General features: G+C 36.0%; 2 protein-coding genes across 2 annotated transcripts; one reads left to right on the top strand and one right to left on the bottom strand.

Moving 5' to 3' along the window:
* Positions 1 to 1225: 1225 nt before the first annotated feature.
* LOC132183086 (uncharacterized) lies at positions 1226 to 7348 on the top strand. Its single transcript, XM_059596483.1, has 5 exons — positions 1226 to 1815; positions 2645 to 2837; positions 6113 to 6177; positions 6338 to 6548; positions 6849 to 7348. Exons 1-5 carry the CDS (start codon positions 1505 to 1507, stop codon positions 7209 to 7211), a joined length of 1143 nt encoding a protein of 380 aa, XP_059452466.1. The 5' UTR covers positions 1226 to 1504; the 3' UTR covers positions 7212 to 7348.
* Positions 7349 to 8562: 1214 nt separating this feature from the next.
* Positions 8563 to 18795, bottom strand: LOC132183143 (uncharacterized). Its single transcript, XM_059596543.1, has 8 exons — positions 18392 to 18795; positions 17907 to 18048; positions 15646 to 15737; positions 15374 to 15467; positions 13056 to 13184; positions 10895 to 10902; positions 8990 to 9249; positions 8563 to 8714 (listed from the first exon to the last, which is right to left on the bottom strand). Exons 1-8 carry the CDS (start codon positions 18698 to 18700, stop codon positions 8564 to 8566), a joined length of 1185 nt encoding a protein of 394 aa, XP_059452526.1. The 5' UTR covers positions 18701 to 18795; the 3' UTR covers position 8563.
* Positions 18796 to 19371: the final 576 nt, after the last annotated feature.

Consider the following 19371-nt stretch of genomic DNA (forward strand, 5'->3'; position numbering starts at 1 on the left):
TTTAAAAATTAAAATGAACATGTTTAATTTGTTCAGCTAATTACTATTGATTTAGATGGAAAGTACAAATTAATATCATAAATTTCAAAATAAATAAACTTCAAATTACACTGAACTAAAATTTATAAGAATAAATAATACAATGATGATAATTTAAGAAAACTATGGCATTTATTTTATTTTATTTTTTAAAATAGTAATGATATATATCATACCCTAGTTAGAGAGAGAAGTACAAAAAAAATTAAATAAGAGTAAGTTAATATAGCTAAACGATTAGTCATGTTAAACGAGAAGCTAACTTTGTGACTCATGGGCTAGCTAAGGAAGTTACTAGAAAAGTTATTGATCATGTTTGGATTGAGGAGATCCATCGTTGTATTTCTAAAATATTATCATCATTTGAATGAAGAGTTATCTTTTTTCTCAAAAAAAAAAAAAAAAAGAAGAAGAAGAAAGAAATAAGGAGAAAGTTAATATACATATCATAATAAAACGTTTAGCCCAAAAGTCCAATAAATATATTAATTATTATTTTTCTTAAAACGTTATCAATATGGGACACTAATCTATTCCATTGCTATTGCATTATTGACATGGCATTATCAATTTATCATTGAATTTTCATTTTTCTTTCATTGAGGGTGGATTTGTGTGGTACATGCATATAGCATTACTCTTCTGAGAAGAGTAACATTACATAGTATACTATCATCTCACATTTATTCTAAAAATTGATGTGGGTTTGACTGTATTCATTAACCTTTGACTGTACTCATTGAATTTGCAAACAAACAGAAAGACTAATAAGCAATTTAGGAGTATAAATAAGTGTAAATACTAATGCGGTTATTTATAATAGAGGCGTGATAAAACAAAGCGGGAACAACGTATCATGCGGCGTGAGTGTCGGTGACCCTCGCATCAAGTCATCGAGGCCCACGAGTTTTTCGCTATGACTTACACGAGCACGTGGGGCCTCTTTTGGTCCCGATGGTTCTAGTTCATGCATAGAGTCTTACAATTCTGCCCCTGCACATAGTCGTACATGATATTTCTTTCTTTCTTTCTTTATAAAATTTTCAAAGTAAGCGTTAAAAAATAATTATTTAATTTAACACTGTATTTTAGGAATTAAATTATGTTCACTATTTGACTAATAGAATTTCCCATTATTGACTTTCCTCATTGTGCTCCCTGCTCCGTGTCAATGTCACAGGGTTTAGCTGGCAATTTACCGCCCCGACCGTCGATACTAACTACAAGAACATCCCACATATACCCTCACAGAAATCCGCAATTCCCGAAAACGCCCTCACACCCAATTGAGATCCCATTCAACTGTGCAGCCTACAACTTCACACGGACCTGCCCTTCCAACTACCCAACGACTTTCCATCCAGAAGAAGATCCTGACCGTCCACCACCCGACACGTGTCCAGAATACTTCCGTTGGATCTATGAAGATCTTCGTCCCTGGGCCTACACAGGGATCACGAGGGACATGGTGGGGAGGGCCAAACGGACGGCCAACTTTAGATTGGTGATAGTGAAGGGCAGGGCTTACGTGGAGAAATATCAGAGGGCGTTTCAGACAAGAGATGTTTTTACGTTGTGGGGAATCCTACAGTTACTACGGAGGTACCCGGGTCAAGTGCCTGACTTGGAGCTGATGTTTGATTGCGTTGATTGGCCAGTCATAAAGACAAGGGACTATCGACGATCCAACGCCTCGGACCCACCACCGCTGTTTCGGTACTGTAGTGATGATGACTCACTGGATATTGTTTTCCCTGATTGGTCTTTCTGGGGATGGTAAGACCTTTTTTTCTTCTCTAGAAAAACTAATACCATAATTTTATTTTATAATTACCCCAACAAAAATAATGCTCAAGACTCTCCTGGCATTCTATCTCTGATTTAGCAATAAAAATCACTATGATGACTTTTGGTGCTACCGCTGAAAGTGTGCATTTAGGAGTGTGAGAGTGAGAGTATGATAACATTTCTCTATCTTACAATGCTCATGTGGTGACAGTCTCCGCTAACCTCCCTCTTGACCCAAAGTTAGTTGGGACTATAAGTTGCTAACTTTAGAATAATTATGAAATAAAAATGTCGCGACTTAAACATTAGAATATTTTCTTTTTTCAAATTTTAATTATTATTTCAATATTAAATGCATTCGATATTAAAATATAAAAACATGATAAATATTGAATTATTAAATGGAAATACGATAATAAATGCATATAAAAAAAATGAATTATTTAATTTCTAAATAATAGTTGTGTAGTGTTCAGGAGGCTGCTTGTCTCCTGGAGTTTCTGGCTAAATAATAGCTAGGGTGCTTTGTACTTAAATGTTGATATATATACATGAAAGAATTACTCATTCATCAAAAATAAAAAATAAAAAATAAAAAACTTAACAATTAATGCACCTTGTGCAGGAGATTACGGTGACCATTTTCATCATATCATTGAAATGATATCATTTAATTTCCTACTGAATAATACTTAATTCTCTTGTTTAAGGAAAATCTTCAGGATTATATTGATTGTTATAGGGAAAAACTTTTCCATTCAATTGATTTTGTATCGTCTGCTTCCTAAGTCCTAACATGACATGTACTCTTGTGTAGGGCTGAGATCAATATAAAGCCATGGGAATCTTTGTTGAGAGACCTAAAAGAAGGAAACAAGAGGATAAGATGGATGGATAGGGAACCTTATGCTTACTGGAAGGGCAATCCGACGGTTGCTGTAACAAGACAAGAGCTCCTCAAATGTAATGTCTCAGAAAATCAGGATTGGAACGCTCGTGTATATGCTCAGGTAATATTATGAATTTCTTTCTTTCTTTCAATTATCTGTTATGGATGATATTCTGGCCTAGCATCAAAAGAGGAACGGCAATTCGGCTCTCGAACTTAGTTTATAGTTTTCAGTGGGAAGGCACATGCTTATTATAATACAATGAGATTAAAGACAAATCCCATGATTCATCCCAATAAACATGGAAATACATTTAACAAATGCTAAAGATGGAAATACAATAAGAGGCGGCGATGACCTTAGCACGGAGTTTTTTTGATGTAGAAGCTGACAATCAATTTGAATATCCTTAGTGCATTCAGGAAAACTGGATTGCCAGCTATATGAAGAGTGGCTTGTTATCACAATAGAGCTTGATAGGTGCAGGTGACCTATGCTAAGGTCTTGGAAAGTAACTTGAGCCAAAGAAGTTTAAAAGTGGTGGCAGCCATGGCACGATATTAGGCTTAGTTTAGCAAGATATAGGATTGTCACCAAGTTTAGTGAAGCAACCAGTGGTGGAGCGCCGAGTAACAGGACAGCTTGTCCAATTAGAGTTTGAAAAACCAGAAATCTGGAAGTCGCATTTAGAAGGTGAGAAAATATGCAACAATTAGAATGCACTCACCCTAGAAGGCGATGGAAAGATTGGCTTGAAATTGCAGACATCACGCTACATTGAGGAGATGTCAGTATTTATGTTCAGCTACTCCATTTTGTTGAGGGGTTTCAACACAAGTATGCTCATGGATTATGCTCTGCTCATGAAAGAAAAGTTGCATTCTATTTGACAAAAATGCTTGCCTGTTGATCAGTACGTATATGACAAACTGAACATGAAAATTTATTTTTGATTAGAAGGCGGATATGTTTAGGGCAAGTGTAAGTTTCAAATTTGAACATCAAATATGCCCCCATGTTCCGAGGATAATCATCAACAATAGTAAAAAATAATGAGCACCCATGTGTGAAGGAGTTGGGTAGCCTCCCCAAATATCACAATGAATTGAATTAAAAATGACAGTACTTTTATTGCAATGCAAGGGAAAAGGACGACGAGGCTGCTTAGCCTGTTCACAAACATCACAATAAGAAGTTGAACTAGAAATAAAAATTTTTTTTAATCAAATGAGAGGCTGACAAGTGCCCAGGATGCTGATGCTACAAGGCAGGGTCAGGTGCATTTCGAAAGTGCATGGCACTAGACAATGGTTGTGGCAAGGGCTTGTAATAGTAGAGTCCATCACAAACTTCACCATTCAAATAAGCTTCCTCAAGGACAGGTCCTAAAAAACATAAAAGGTGGGAAAAAGAATGGCAACACAAATTCATGCTTTAGTTGATTTGCTAATAGAAAGTAGATTAAATTCAAAATCTGGAACATAGAGAACAATATTCAAGGATAGAGTTGGGGATAATCTGACTCGTCCAATGCATAAAATAGGAACAATATCACCCATGGGAAGCATAATGGGACTAGCATTAGAAATTTCATGAGAGGTAGTGAAGTGTGGCAACATAGATGTCATGTGGTCAGAGGCTCCAGTATCTATGATCCAATCAGACAAATCAGAAGAAGGAACTGAATTACAAGGTTGAGGTGAGAATTATCAGCAAGATTGGCACCCATGGGTTGATGTTGGGTGATAGAAGTTCCATTAACTGACGATATTGGTCAGCAGAAAGCCCTGTAATAGCACTCTCTTGTTGTTGCAATGAACCATGACTTGGCTGCATGATGAGACGAGGAACCCTTGTTAATAGCAGTTTTCTGATTCGTACATGAATGATCCCAATTGGGTGGATAACCCACTAGTATGTAGCACTTTGCTTTCCAACGACCAAGAGCACAACAATGGTCACACTTTGGTCGGCCTTGGCCTCATCCCTTTGACTCATCAAAATGATAACTGGGAGTCTTTGGAGTCTTGAGGTTTGCTGCCATGGCTACTTTATCAGATGTGTTTGGCAATGGTAAATGAAGCAGCCTTTGTTTTTCTTCTTGATGTATGATGGAATACATCTTTCCGACATTAGGAGAGGATCCATGGCAATAATTTGACTATGGATAGATGTATATGAATCATTGAAGGAATTGAATATAAGCTCAGTTTCTTGCATTTGTGTGAGTTCCTTAAGTGAACCGCGTGAACAAATCTGGGATGAAAATGAGTGTGTTCAACTCATCCCTATAGGATTTGATTGTATTGTATTAGACAGCAACAGACATTTGATACTGACTCAAGTTACATTTATCTCTTTTCAGTTTAAAAATTCTAGGATTATTGCTTTGAGAAAAATGTTCTTCTAAATCAGTCCATACCTCTTGAGGACTGTTACGTTATACAATGCTGTTGATCAGTGATTTTTCAATCGAGTTGAGGATCCAAGATAGCACCATGTTGTTGCACATTTCCTACAGTAGAATCTCTGCTATGTTTGATTTTGGTTTGGTGAGTGTCCCATCTACAAAACCAAGATTATTCTTGGCGTTTAACACATCTTCATAGCCTTTTTCAAGGTGGTGTAATTTTCACTGTTGAGCGGGGTGGAAACCAAAACCGTTTCAGGATGATCAGCGGGATGAAGGAAATATGGGGACGAGATATTACTCGTTTCGGTAATGTTGCGGTTTCTCCATTCGGTGAAGTTGTGTCACCTGTTGGACACAGTGACGATATAGATGAATCTGTCACAAAGAGTTGACAGAAGGAAAAACTACAATGAAGGCAAATATTGCTAAAATAAATTCAGCAAGTTGTATATCAGGCCATGAAAGGCCATGGAGCAGAACAACGAAGGAGATCTGGAGATGAAAGAATGTTCTCTGTATTGATGTGTTTTGTACAGTCGTGTTTTTGCTTATTAAACAATGAGACTAAAGACAAATCCCATAAATCGTGCACTAAACATGGAAATACAGTTATCAAATGCTAAAGATGGAAATACAGTAATTGAATATTCATCACAGCTGAGGGTATACGGCAACGAGGAAATCAGAATGCTGTAATAAGGGAAGCTCCAAGTGGAGCATTCTTTAGGGTGTAGGTGGGAACCTATCATAGGAATATACCCTTTTAAAAAAGATCAAGGGCATTTTGTTCTAATTATCTACAGGTTTTATTAATTATTGCTGCCTGTGTGTTCTTGAGTAACATGTAACATAAGGGTTTTTATGGTAATGGGGATTGATAGGGTAATCTTTTCCTTCTGAGCACATGGAATTTTGCAAATATGTTGTGTCATCTATCACAAAAATGTAGCAACTTTTATGATAATTATAAATCCATTTGCAGGATTGGATGCGGGAATCACAGGAAGGGTACAAGCAGTCAGACTTGGCTAGCCAATGCAATCATAGGTGAAAGATTTAAATTTTCACGTTTTGTGCATGGCACGTGTTTTTTCAGTTCTGATTTTTTATCAGATAATTTGTTTGCTCTACTCCATGTATGTTCACTTTGTACTCTCTCTCTATTTGCATTATCAATTATTAATTTTGGTTTTCACAATGTATGCAGGTATAAGATCTATATTGAAGGCTCTGCCTGGTCTGTCAGTGAAAAATACATTCTTGCTTGTGATTCTGTTTCCTTTCTGGTAAAGCCCCACTACTATGATTTCTTCACGAGAAGTTTGAAGCCAGTGCACCACTACTGGCCTATTAGGGATGACGACAAGTGCAGATCTATTAAGTTTGCTGTAGATTGGGGCAATGGCCACAAGAAAAAGGTAATATTATACTTAGGCTTGTTCAACAGATGTTGTAGATGACTATGTAAGTATTATCAGTGCCAAACATTGCTATAAGGGAATGATTTCAGATAATAAGTTTTGAACTTTCTCAGGCTTGATAGAAGTTATTGCTTAGAAGCTTAGTTAGTGGCTTTCAAATGTCAAATTATCTCATCATTTTTTGTTCTTTTGCAATTTGTAACTCATATGAGTACAAAAGAAAAAGAGCAGAACAACTAGTTTAACTGCAGATATATTTCACTTTTCTTATTTACTTATGTTTCTTGGATTATTCAGGCACAAGAAATTGGGAAAGCAGCAAGCGAATTCATTCAAGAGGAGTTGAAGATGGATTATGTGTATGATTACATGTTTCATCTTTTAAATCAGTATGCTAAGCTCTTAACATTTAAGCCCATTAGACCCAGACATGCTGTTGAACTCTGTTCAGAGACGATGGCTTGCCCAGCAGAAGGATTGCAGAAGAAATTTTTTAAGGAATCCATGGTAAAAGGTCCCAAGTACACGAGCCCATGCACTATGCCTCCACCATTTGATCCTCCATCTCTTCATGCCTTTCTTAAGACAAAGGAAAATACAATAAAACAAGTGGAATTATGGGAGAAAAAGTTTTGGGAAAATCAAAATAAGCAGGCTTAGAAGGTTTCTTTTCAAATTTGAAGTCTACATGTAAATGTATATTTCGTATTCAGTTACTGCTCAATTAGTTTTTTCATATATGTCCCATTTTATATGCTATCAACACAGAATAAATAAATCATTATTTGAGTAGTTAAGAGTTGAGAAATTTCTTTTTCTATTGATGTTGATCACTGTGGTGCATGTGTCTGTCTGGTTAAAATGTATTGCGGGATTTGAAGGTAGCAATTGTAAGCTTTAAATAGAGTATCATTTTAGACTTGCTCGAACACAAGATAGAATCCTCTCTATTCCTAATAAAATGTAGAAGATTTATTTAATGGTCATGATTTAAAGTTTGTGCATCTAACGAGGTATATGATGTCAATGTTAACATGTTTTTTAAAAAATTTAAATAATATGAGATCATATACATCGTTAGATACACAAACTTTAAACCCTTACCAAAAATCAACGATTGCTTTTGATTTCACTTGACTGTAACTTGTGTTGCTCGCGGACGATTTTCTAAAGAAACTGGAGTTGCATTTGAAGCAAATTTGTTCTTCTTCTACTTTTTTTATTTTTTTCCTTTTTCTTTTGTGTAAATTACACTTTTCTCCTATAAATTATCACCCCTATATCACTGAAAATCAAAGATTTTGAAAATCAACATATAAGTCGTATTTAAGAATGCGGTTGATCAATTTTTTATTTTTTGTTTAACATTTGATACTCTTTTTTTCTATATAAAAGGATAATTTAGAAATTTTATATATTCTTAGTACCTCCAAACTTAACGACAGATTTGGACGGAGGGAGCAAATTGACACTAAAATTTCAAAATATGATCCAAGTTGCACTGAGTTCAAATTTATGGAGTAAGTGGTACATGGGTTCACCCAACTTGTCAATAACCAATTTTCAGCCAAAATCAAGATCATTTGCAGTGACATGGTTCTAAAAAGGGGATCATCCATCAAACTAGTTGCGTTTCCGCTCAACAACAAAATGGAGTGGTTGAGCGCAAGAATAGACAGCTTCTCAATATGTCTTGAGCTTGCCTTTTTTCAAGCCAACTTGCTCACACATTTTTTGGGGAGATGCCATCCTAACTGCTGCTTACCTAATCAATAGAACACCCACTTCCCCACTTGTCTAGTCAATCCCCATATGAGAAACATGATGATTCAAGACAAACAACCTAAAAAGCATTAATCATAACAGATGAATTCATAGGATGATATAGACTACAGGTTTAGTATAAAACCCATACAACGGAAAAGAACAAAAAATTGATGATACTTGATAGTGCTCATGAAATGTAATTTGTAAGAAGGGTTGAAAGATCAAAAGGGAAAAGTGAGAAATATTTAAAGTGCTCGCCCTTTTACAATGTCAAGGCTCATTTCACTAGGATCTGTTGCTTGTAACTCCACTTGAATGCCGTCCAGTTCCCTCTTGAATCTATCCTTGGAGCTGGCATACACCATCTTACTTCTCACTCTTGATGTATCTGGCGACCTGAAAAAACAAGGGATTTAACTTTCACAGATGCCATTGCATCTCATATATATATATAATCTCCTGCATCCTTCAGCTTGGAAGCCAAACGTATATAATATTTGGCATGCATTCTCTAAACCCATTTTTGTCACTTTCCATTACTTTGGGAAGCAAAATTTGCCATGATTTTTGCTCAAAAGAATAGGAGAAGGGCTTTCATGAAAGTCATATATATATGTGGGTGCTTTTATTCTCTCTCTCTATATATATATATTGAGGAAAAAGTAAATTACCATGCAATGAAAAAAATCTTGCTTTTCTGGCAGTTCTCTTCAGTGATGAAATCAAAATCAAAGACACAATAGCGACACTCATCAGCAGGAATAGATGCAGTGAAGTCGTCATAGGTTTCATCTGGGCTTCCGACTTTCTCCACCACCACTTCCTGATTCTCAATCTTGAAGATAATGAACCGGTAGTTCCTCTTTGTTTTTAGTTCCAAGAACTTCAGTTTGCATTCATCACTCACAGCCATTCCAGACGCCGCATTCGCCTAATTAACCCAAACGTACACTTTTATTTTGCACATAAAATCATTATGCATAACAATCAAACGTTTGTTTCAGAGTAAAACTATATGTATATACATAAATAGTATGTGGCAATTAGCTTGATTTGCCATATGAGCAATTAAATTAAAGGCACTTCAAAATAGCCTTCTCATTTTGATTGTGGCATTAAGAATAAGATATGAATATTTTGTCAAAAATTTAAGCATCATTGCACTTGAATGATTTTATTCCAAAATAATTAACGGAAAGTAGCTATCAGTGTTCTTTTTGGAGAATTAGAGTTCATCATGAAAAAATAATGGGAAAAATATAAAAAAGCCCCACAAACTACCAGCCGTTTTCGATTTAGCCCCTGATGTTCCAAAAGTGATAAAGTAGCCCCTCAAACTACCAAATTATTGCATTTTGGTCACTCCGTTAGTCAAAACCGTCAGTTTGGACGGAAACTGCAAAACGACGTCGTTTGTTACGGGTAAGTTACTACAATGCCCTTTTGAGAAAAATATAAAAAAGCCCCCCAAACTACCAGCCGTTTTCATTTTAGCCCCCTAATGTTTAGAAAGTGATAAAGTAGCCCCCTAACTACCAAACAGTTGCAATTTGGCTACTCCGTTAGTCATTACTGTCAAATATGATGGAAAATTCAAAACTACGTCGTTTTAACAAGGGTAAGTTACTAAAATGCCCTTTTAGGAAAAAAAATCATATTAAAACAAGCACGCTAAACGGCACCGTTTTTCTTGAAATTAGGGTTTCCTTACACTTACCAAAACGGCGCCGTTTTGATAAGTGTTAGGAATAAAAGAAAAAACCTTAAACCCCATGCAGAAAAAACCCCCAACCCCAGTTTATCTTTCTCCCCCAAACCGCCGGCCACCACGTCGTTCTATCTCCGGCAACCTTCTCCCTCAAGTGAAAAAAACGCAACACCCCTCTCTCTCTTTCTCTCAAAACCGACTGCCGCTGCCACCACCATCCATCACCACCGGCCACACCATCCACTAGCTACGAAGCGCCATCGAAAAATTCTTACCCATTGTAGAAATCAAACAAAAAAACCACGTTCGTAGATAAACAACACCGATCCGACAGCTATACCATGAAATACAATAAAAAGATTGAGTTATGGGTAAGATTTACAGGCTGTCGGAGATAGACGACGTGGTGGCCGGCGGTTTTGGGGAGAAAGATAAACTGGGGTTGGGGGTTTTTTCGTGGGTCACCTGCATGGGGTCTAGGGTTTTTTCTTTTAATTCCTAACACTTACCAAAGTGGCATCATTTTGGTAAGTGTAAGGAAACCCTAATTTCAAGCAAAATGGCGCCGTTTTGCTTGCTTGTTTTAATATGATTTTTTTTTTCCAAAAATGGCATTTTGGTAACTTACCATTGCCAAAACGATGTAATTTTAAATTTTTCATCATATTTGACAGTAATGAATAACGGAGTGGCCAAATTGCAATTGTTTGGTAGTTTGGGGGCTACTTTATCACTTTCTGAATATTAGGGGGCTAAAATGAAAACGGCTGGTAGTTTGGGGGGCTTTTTTATATTTTTTCCAAAAGGGCATTGTAGTAACTTACCTGTAACAAACGACGTTCGTTTTGCAGTTTCCGTCCAAACTGACGGTTTTGACTAACGGAGTGGCCAAAATGCAATAGTTTGGTAGTTTAGGAGGCTACTTTATCACTTTTAGAACATTAGGGGGCTAAATCGAAAACGGCTGGTAGTTTAGGGGGGCTTTTTTATATTTTTCCCAAAAATAATATATACAAGAAACAAAAATAATATAGAAAGGGACAAATCACTATTCAAATAGTTGAAACCATTAAATTGTATGTGATATAATCATAATAAAAAGACAAATTGTAAAGAAATGATGTACTGGAAAAATCTATGAACCTGATCCAAAATTTCAAGATGTCAATGCAGAGATACGGGATGATTCATATACAACTAACTATCAACCAAATTGTTATGGCATGCCTGCCTTTTTTTCTTCAATACTTGAATTTTATTTCTAAAGTCATCTCACCCATTATAAGAAAATCATACAAAATGAAGATCAGAGAGAGAGAGAGAGAGAGAGACGTACCATGTTGACCACCCCAATAAGAGACAGAAAATTTGATCAAAAATGAAGAAGAAAAAGAAGAAGAAAGGGGAGAAGGAAACAGAGAAATGGGAGAGAACAGCAGTGGGAGGGGAGAGAGAGATCCTTATTTTAGGGGATCGAGACAGTAAGAGATGAGAAAAAAGCGGGGAGGAAGAGAAATTTGAGGGAGAAAACAACGGCTGAGAATTTTCAATGCTTCAATGGCCGATCATGTCCACAACTACCACTTCGTATCGGCACGTTATGATTGCATGGCCAGCCATATAATATTCCACGACTTCCTTTGTTCTAACATCGTCAAAATACACCATTTTTTTTTATTCACTTTCCATGGTTTTTCTTTTTTTGGAGTCATTACCAAACCATGATGTACATGTTCTAGGCTGGCACAAATCTATTGCCCAATATGGCAATACACACAGCAAACAAAATTCTAAGCCGAAATCCAACAGACTGGGCAAGCTGGCTTGGCCTATGTTGGTACAGTAATAAATACATGGGTGCGTTTAAGATTGCGATTTTGTAAGAATAATTTGTCTTCTTAAAAAATATCGTAAAACATAAGGAGTTTGGCATTACGATTTAAAAACCACTTAAGCTAAAATAAAAAAATAAAAAAATAAAAAATAAAATCTGTGATTTTTATAAGTAGGCCAAATATGAACATGTAATGATTAATTTGTAAGATAAGATGAGTCAAATATGAAAAACTTATTAACCCCTAACATTTATCAGTCGAAAATTCTCACAAATTATAAGACACGGAACTCTTTCAAGGCAAGTGACCCAGTCATGTTGGATAAATCTTGAATATACAATCCCGACTCCAAGAACTGTGTACCAGTTGAGTAAAAACTCAAACAGCCTATCTCATAGCATTAACTAAACGAGTCAAACAGTCAAGCTTACCGTCCGGGCTATTATAATACTACTTTTGACTTTGTAAGATGGAAAAGATTTGCATATAAATCGTTTTTACCAAAAACTGGCCCACTACAACCATCATCATCATCGAGAGAAAAAAATAGAACGCAAATAACAATAATCAATTCATTTCTTGCAATGCTAAACATGATCATGTACATTAATTGCAGACTAATCTCCACTTCAGGCGATGCAGACAATCGATTCTATTGCTAATTATATTTAAAAAAAAAACACAAATGATTTATTCCTTGCCCACCACGAATTCTGCTTCAACCCTGAAATTCACTGTGCAATACATTGAGCTGCTTCCTTTTACATTCAGCCAACGCCCAAGAAAAAAAAAAAAAAAACTAGCTCCTCTTTCTTCTGTCATAGAATACCCTCTTGAGTGAACAGGAATATGGACGAAAATAAAACAGAACGTCAAATTTATGAATAATTTCTGATTCAGATGTTTCCAATATAAACTATTTCCCTCCACTGGGGAGTCAAAATTTGCAGCTGACTTAGCAAATAATATAAAATTTGGGCCATCCATTAAGGGATAGCATAAAAATTAAGACACAGCCAAAATCCCATTAAGAAGAATTTAGGGGGGAAATCTCAAGACAATATCCTCTGGATTGTTGCAATCTTCCTGTGAAAAGTTCATACAAAAAAATTTATCAAGCCACAAAATTCACAATTTTGGGCCCCTGTTTCTTCTTTGGTTTTACATGAATATCTTTTGAATCAGATGCAGAACCAACTTTTGACTCAGAGGGCTTATCTTTGTTGGCACTATATGTGTCATCAGTCAAGAAATCATCCTCAAGATCGTCGCCACTAACAAATTTGGTCACCTTTCCTCTTGGCCTTTCATCATCAACAATCGCTGGAAACACATACAATGCCAGCAAAATAACTATATCAACACACTTGGAGAACACTTCCAACCACAAGGAAATGTGGAAGTCGACTAGCTATATTTAGAAGGAGATGCATAATAAAACAGATGGAGAGGAAAAGAGGCCTTATATAATGCATGTCTGCTGAGAATGTATAAATCTATTCCCCAAATCTGAGCCCGCTTGAGTTGACTCTAGTAGCTAGTAGATTTGGATCCAAACTACTTTTAGCCATCCAACTTTATTATTTACATCAAGTAATTCTTCAACAAATTTAAATCTATTTTAAACCAGTTTCCCTACCGAAGCACTTGCCCATACTAAGTTCAGCATTTTTTTTTTTTATCAACCTTTTAAAGGTGGTCTAGAGTTAATAAAGTACAGCATGTTTATATAAATGCCTACCAGGTTCATTCCAAATCGGGCACCGTCGAACAGAAATTTCTAATAGCCAAACATTCAACCTATTACAACATCCAGTGTCATGTACCTAACTCCTTCACTTCCAATTAGAACTATCTGTTTCCATATATTTGAAAAAAGGGCAAAAATATGGCACATGAAATACCTCTGGAATCACACATTTTTCTGTTCCATTCCTAACAAGTAGTGGTCAATCCTACATCATAATATATATTTTGACAAGAACCTAGTAAGATCTAAAGAGACAAGGCCCTAAAATAAGGCTTTCCAGTTTATATGGTATTGCATGAAGCGTGTGTCTGTAGCGGCTCACTTGCAGATTTTTGGTGGTGGCTTCAATCAGTAAAATGTAAGTTTTACTAGAGGGCTCATGATTGGGAGTGGATGTCTTTGCCTCGTTCTACAGACTACCATGTTTAGTTAGAACGAGACAAGAAGATGAAGATAAGCTTTGGTGGACCCCTCCAAAAGAGGGTTGTTCGATGTTACATCCTTCTACAATATCCTGGGTTGTCGTGAAGGCTTTCCTTTCCGTTGAAAGAGTATTTGGCGAACTAAAACTACTTTGAGGGTGGCTTTTTTTGTCTGGTCAGTAGTCTTAGGAAAGATACTTACTATGAACAACCTTAGGAAGCAGCATGTCATTGTGGTTGACAGGTGTTGTATATGCAAGAAGAATGAGGAGTCGGTGTTCTATCTTCTTCTCCATTGTGAGGTTGTTTGTTCCTTATGGAATGCTTTTTTCAGCCGCTTCAATCTATCTTGGGTTATGCCTAGACAAGTTGTTGACTTGCTTGATTGTTGGTGGACTACTTGTAGCACTTGGAGTACCGCTGGGTAGGAAGATTGTGCCTTCTTGCTTCTTGTGGTGTCTTTGGAGAGAAATAAATGATAGAAGTTTTGAGGACCGCGAGAGGACATTGGAGCTTATATTTCTATACTCTATATCTTTGTATAGCGGCATTTGTACCCCTTTTAGTGCTTTATTTTCATGATTTCCTCTTCTTCTTCTTTCCTCCTAACTAGGTGCTTTCTCTTGTATATTTTTTATGTACATGGAGGCGCCTTACACTTTTAATATACATCTTAATTACTTACAAAAAAATAAAAATAAAAAGCGCCTCACACCATACCATAACTTATGCTAAAAACAACTCTCTATCATTCCTATTTAGTCATGAATTCACAAATAAATCCCAAAAACTTCTTACTCTTTCCAAAGACTCAAATCATTTTAAGTCTTATATATTATTAACAAACTTTTTTTTGAAAAATAAACAATTCATTGAAAAGCGCAAAGGAGCACAACCCTAGTACATAGGATGTATACAAAAGAAGGTCCCACTAAAGGCGAAAAGAAGAACAAAAAGCCACAAATTGAGGCATAGTAGAAAACTAAGGCAATTATTAACAAACTTACATAAGGTTAGGCTCTATGAGAAGTAAATCTTTCTAGTATTGTAACTTCCCATAACCAAACTTTAGTTTCATATATTTTCTTGCAAAGCCATTCTGGATGTCATTCTTTTAACATTCAAAATTCTTAATTTTGAAATGTCTGGTGTCTATAACAATCCCCGACATAGTTACTGTATACTTGAGTCATGGTGGTGATGTGGATGATAATGAATGGTTGAACACCATACTTATTTTTTGATATGTGAAATGTCACAATTATCTAAAAATATACCTTCTCACTACTGAGAACTCCAAGAAAAGAAATAATTTAGGAATTGGCAATCTTAAAACTTACATGTGTTACCCGCTCCACTAGCAGCTTGGTTGCCTTTGTTAGGACAATCTTTCGCCAAGTGTGTTATACCACCGCATATTTTACAACCACCACCCTGAGGACATAGCAAAAAATATCATATAGAGTAACATCAGGTTCAACTTACGAGGAAGTGCAGGGATGGCTCAAAACATAAATCATCTATCTCTTTGAAAGCTACTTGCTTGCCCTCAGAAGAATATGGTATTCTATGTTCTGAAAAACTCAAGCATCAAGATGATAAATCAGTAAACCTTCGGATAGATTCCATGAGTATTCTGAGGACAATTCTTGCTCAAATGTCCGCGTTCATTACATATGAAGCAATCGGCAAATTTAGTTCCTCCTGAAATGCCAAACAGAACAAAACAAAACAAAATGACAGAAAGTAAGAGCCAGATTACTGAACTGCACATTTGGTTGCCATCAAAGGAGGACAAAACCAGCCATTTTATTGCAAGCAGGTTGGTAAGCTTTTGTACACTTGCAACATACAACTAAAATATGTAATCTATCACTTGATTAATACACCCTATTGATGACTATCCAAATCATGCACGGTATTCAATAGTATTTAAGAAAGTATTATATCACTGACAAACGAAAGATAGAGAGATGAACTGTTACAAACTCGCAATAATTCTTTCATTGAGTTAGATATCTGTTACTCAAGCTGCACCGGACTAAGGCTACTTTATCATTGAATAAAGTAATTTCCAAATCAATTGTGCAGAAAAGTCTCTTGTAATACTTTTTGACCCCAAAGAATCTATATGATACTGCAAAAATTAGCATGAAGAATTCTAATAACTTTTTTTTTTTTTTTTTTTTGCACTCAGCAACTGTAAGTCTTCAAGACGATGGAATATTTTCTGCGAAGAGGGGAGACAAAGAGTCGGATTTGTCATATCAAATAAGTAATTTAATCTTAAAATGCGCAAAGGGGCGCAACCCAAGTATATAAAAAGTATACAAGAGAGATCCCCAATTAAGGAGAAGAAGAAGAACATAAATCAAAAAATTCTAAAAATTAGAAAAGCAAGAACTGTTGTTAGCCGCCATCCAAACATAAAGCCATAAAGTACATAATAGCTTTTAACTCTAACACCGTTCTCTCACAATCTTTGAAGCTTCAAATATTATGTCCTCTCCAAATACATCACATTAAGCACATAGCTGCCGTCCTCTAGGCTTCTAAATTGTAGTGGCTTCCAACCTGACCACTCCAACTAACCAACAACTCTACCACCTTTTGAGACATGATCGACTCTAACCCAAAAAAGGCAAATATTCGATACTCACAATTCTTTGGCCACTTCTTAGTGGACCAAAAGATGATCTTTGGTCTCCCTACTTTTCTTACACATGCAACACCAATTCAACACTGACATGCCTCTTTCTCGAATTATCCAAAGTTAAAATTCTTCCCTAATGCCGTCATCCAAACAAAGAAATCCACCCTCAAATGAGCCTTATTTCTCCAAATGTGCTTCCAAGAAAACAGAGAGCCAAAATGGGGCTAAACACATGATAAAAATATCTCACCTCGAACATCCACCTTCTGGAATGGATCCAACAGGTTCTAACCTCGCCGCCTTTTGGAAGAATTCTAATACAATTGTCAGCAGCTTGTTCCTTTTCATTCCAAAATCTCATTTGAAAAGCCACTCTTAATTTCATCTCTCCAAAAGCCCATTCAAAAACACATTTATCCACAACAGTCAAAACTCCAAAATGAACTTGTTCTTAGCATGAGGATTACTAAATTGGTTAAAAGCATTCTCAATGGAAGAGCCAAATGTTACTTTTATCTAAAATGGTTCTTCAAACGTTTGAAAAACCCCTACATTGGATTAGTCAAAAGAAAATGTAAAATAGATATTTGATTGGAAGAGCTAAAAAAAAAAAAAAGCTAAATGTAGCAGCATTTTTTAAGGGAGCCATTTTATTTTTTATTGTTTTTCTCACCTGTTTTCTCTTTTTCCCAAATCTTTTCCTACTTTTTCTCTGTATGTTCTCTTTTTCCCAAAACTTTTCCCATTTTTCCTCTCACATGTTCTCTTTTTCCCAAAACTTTCCTCACTTTTAATAATATTTAAATGATATAGATAAAAATATAGCTAATCGAATGTGGATGCAATTAAAAATTCATTAGCTAAACTAGATAAAAGTAAGTTTTGGGGAGCCATTTTGCATAAAAATTTGGCTCATCCATTGGGAATGCTCTAACAAATCAATTTTTACACTGTAAGATAATGGCCTAATAATAAATACCAAATTGACAAACTTTACCGTATGTCATGAAGTTATAAACCCACCTCTATTATAACAACACCCTCATGTTGTTTTTTTTTTTTTTTTAGACACCCTCATGTTAACTTGATGTAAATTTTGTGCCATGTGAATGTAACTAGACAAACTAACTAAAAGAAGATATCTAAAGTGGCGGTGTTAAATACATAATTCAAAGTAAAAACAACTTGTTGTGGTACAGAGTAACCAAAAGGTAGTTTACCATCTTGAATAGGTTGGCGGCACATAGCAAGGGAATGCCCAGTTTCCCCACAATTATAGCAAAACTTCTTATCCACTGTCTCATCATCATTGTTAGGGCAATTCTTGAGACTATGCCCTCGTTGCCGACAAAGAAAACATATCTGCAAGCATCACATAACACAGAAACCCACCACCATAAGTTGATTTTATGCCATAAAAGACAATTTCCCTTTTTCCAATAAAACTTCAATACCACAAATCCTATTGAAAAACAGAGAAAACCCCACTAATTCGATCACAAACTGATTTATCAACGACACAATGCTATCAAAATGAAAGCTGCATGAAATGCAAACACCGTAATGCCTCGTATTAACTGCCTGGAGAAAGAAAACAGAATCCACAGTACATGCGACCACATAACGCACATATTTTTAAATTCCATAGCACTTGCAATGCAAAATCCAGAAGATAATAAAACAGAGTTGGTGCAGAAAACCAGACCTTGTTCCTTTCCCATTGAGCTTTCTGAGGGCAAAGCTTGGCAATATGGTCTTGAGCTTTGCAAATAAAACAGCTCTCACCAGGCTTCATCCCAGGGACTCGAAGTGGGTGTTTCTTAAACCCCTTTCTAATTGGTTTGCTTGGGTCATTGGGTGCGTTGGATTCTGTCCTTTTGCGCTTGAACTTGCTCTTCGTTTTCTTCTTCTTCCTGTCTGGGTCTTTTGGGGGCGTTGGCTCTGGCTTAGGAAAAAGTTCAGGGTTTGCTTCCCTGTACCTCTTGCGAGCTAGTCTCTGTCTTTGGCTCACCATTTTTGGACGAGACTGTGGTACTTCTGGAGGGTTGGGTTTGGGGAAGAAGGCTCTTTCGTTTCGTGATGGAACGAAAGGGTTTAAGGAGGAGCTGTGATCAGCTATGGTCGAGATCATTATAAGTTTGGAATCATACGTTTATAATTTATTGGTTGAGAAGAAGATAGTCAAATGGTGTCTTGACATTATTGGTTTAAAACGCTTCTGTGCTGCCCCACGTTTTATGCAAGCGCAACAATTACTACATTGATAATAAAAATCCCCTTCATTGTCCAATTATCTAATAATAAAAAATAAAAATAAAAACACATGAAACCTTAAATTCTACCAAATATTTATGGATCCTATAAAATGGTGATTAGGGCTGTACAAGTGTGCGTTATTCTTTCTAAGGGTTATTCTTTCTAAGGGGTAGTTCCATCAGTTAGAAACCACGCTTCACTTATCGAAGGTCATTAGTTCAAATCTACTCCACCCCCTCTTATGTAACATATCACAAAAAAAAAAACACCAAAAAATATGCAATTATTAACTATCTAATAACTACTAACCACATAATCACATAATAGTTGTTATAGGTGGTTAGAAAAAATTGCTTTCATATATAATAATAATAATAATAATGAGAAAAAATTACAGTTTACCCCCTCAAAGTTGACAGCGTTTTTCAA

Source organism: Corylus avellana, chromosome ca5, assembly GCF_901000735.1.
Source record: "Corylus avellana chromosome ca5, CavTom2PMs-1.0".
NCBI classification, from domain to species: Eukaryota; Viridiplantae; Streptophyta; class Magnoliopsida; order Fagales; family Betulaceae; genus Corylus; species Corylus avellana.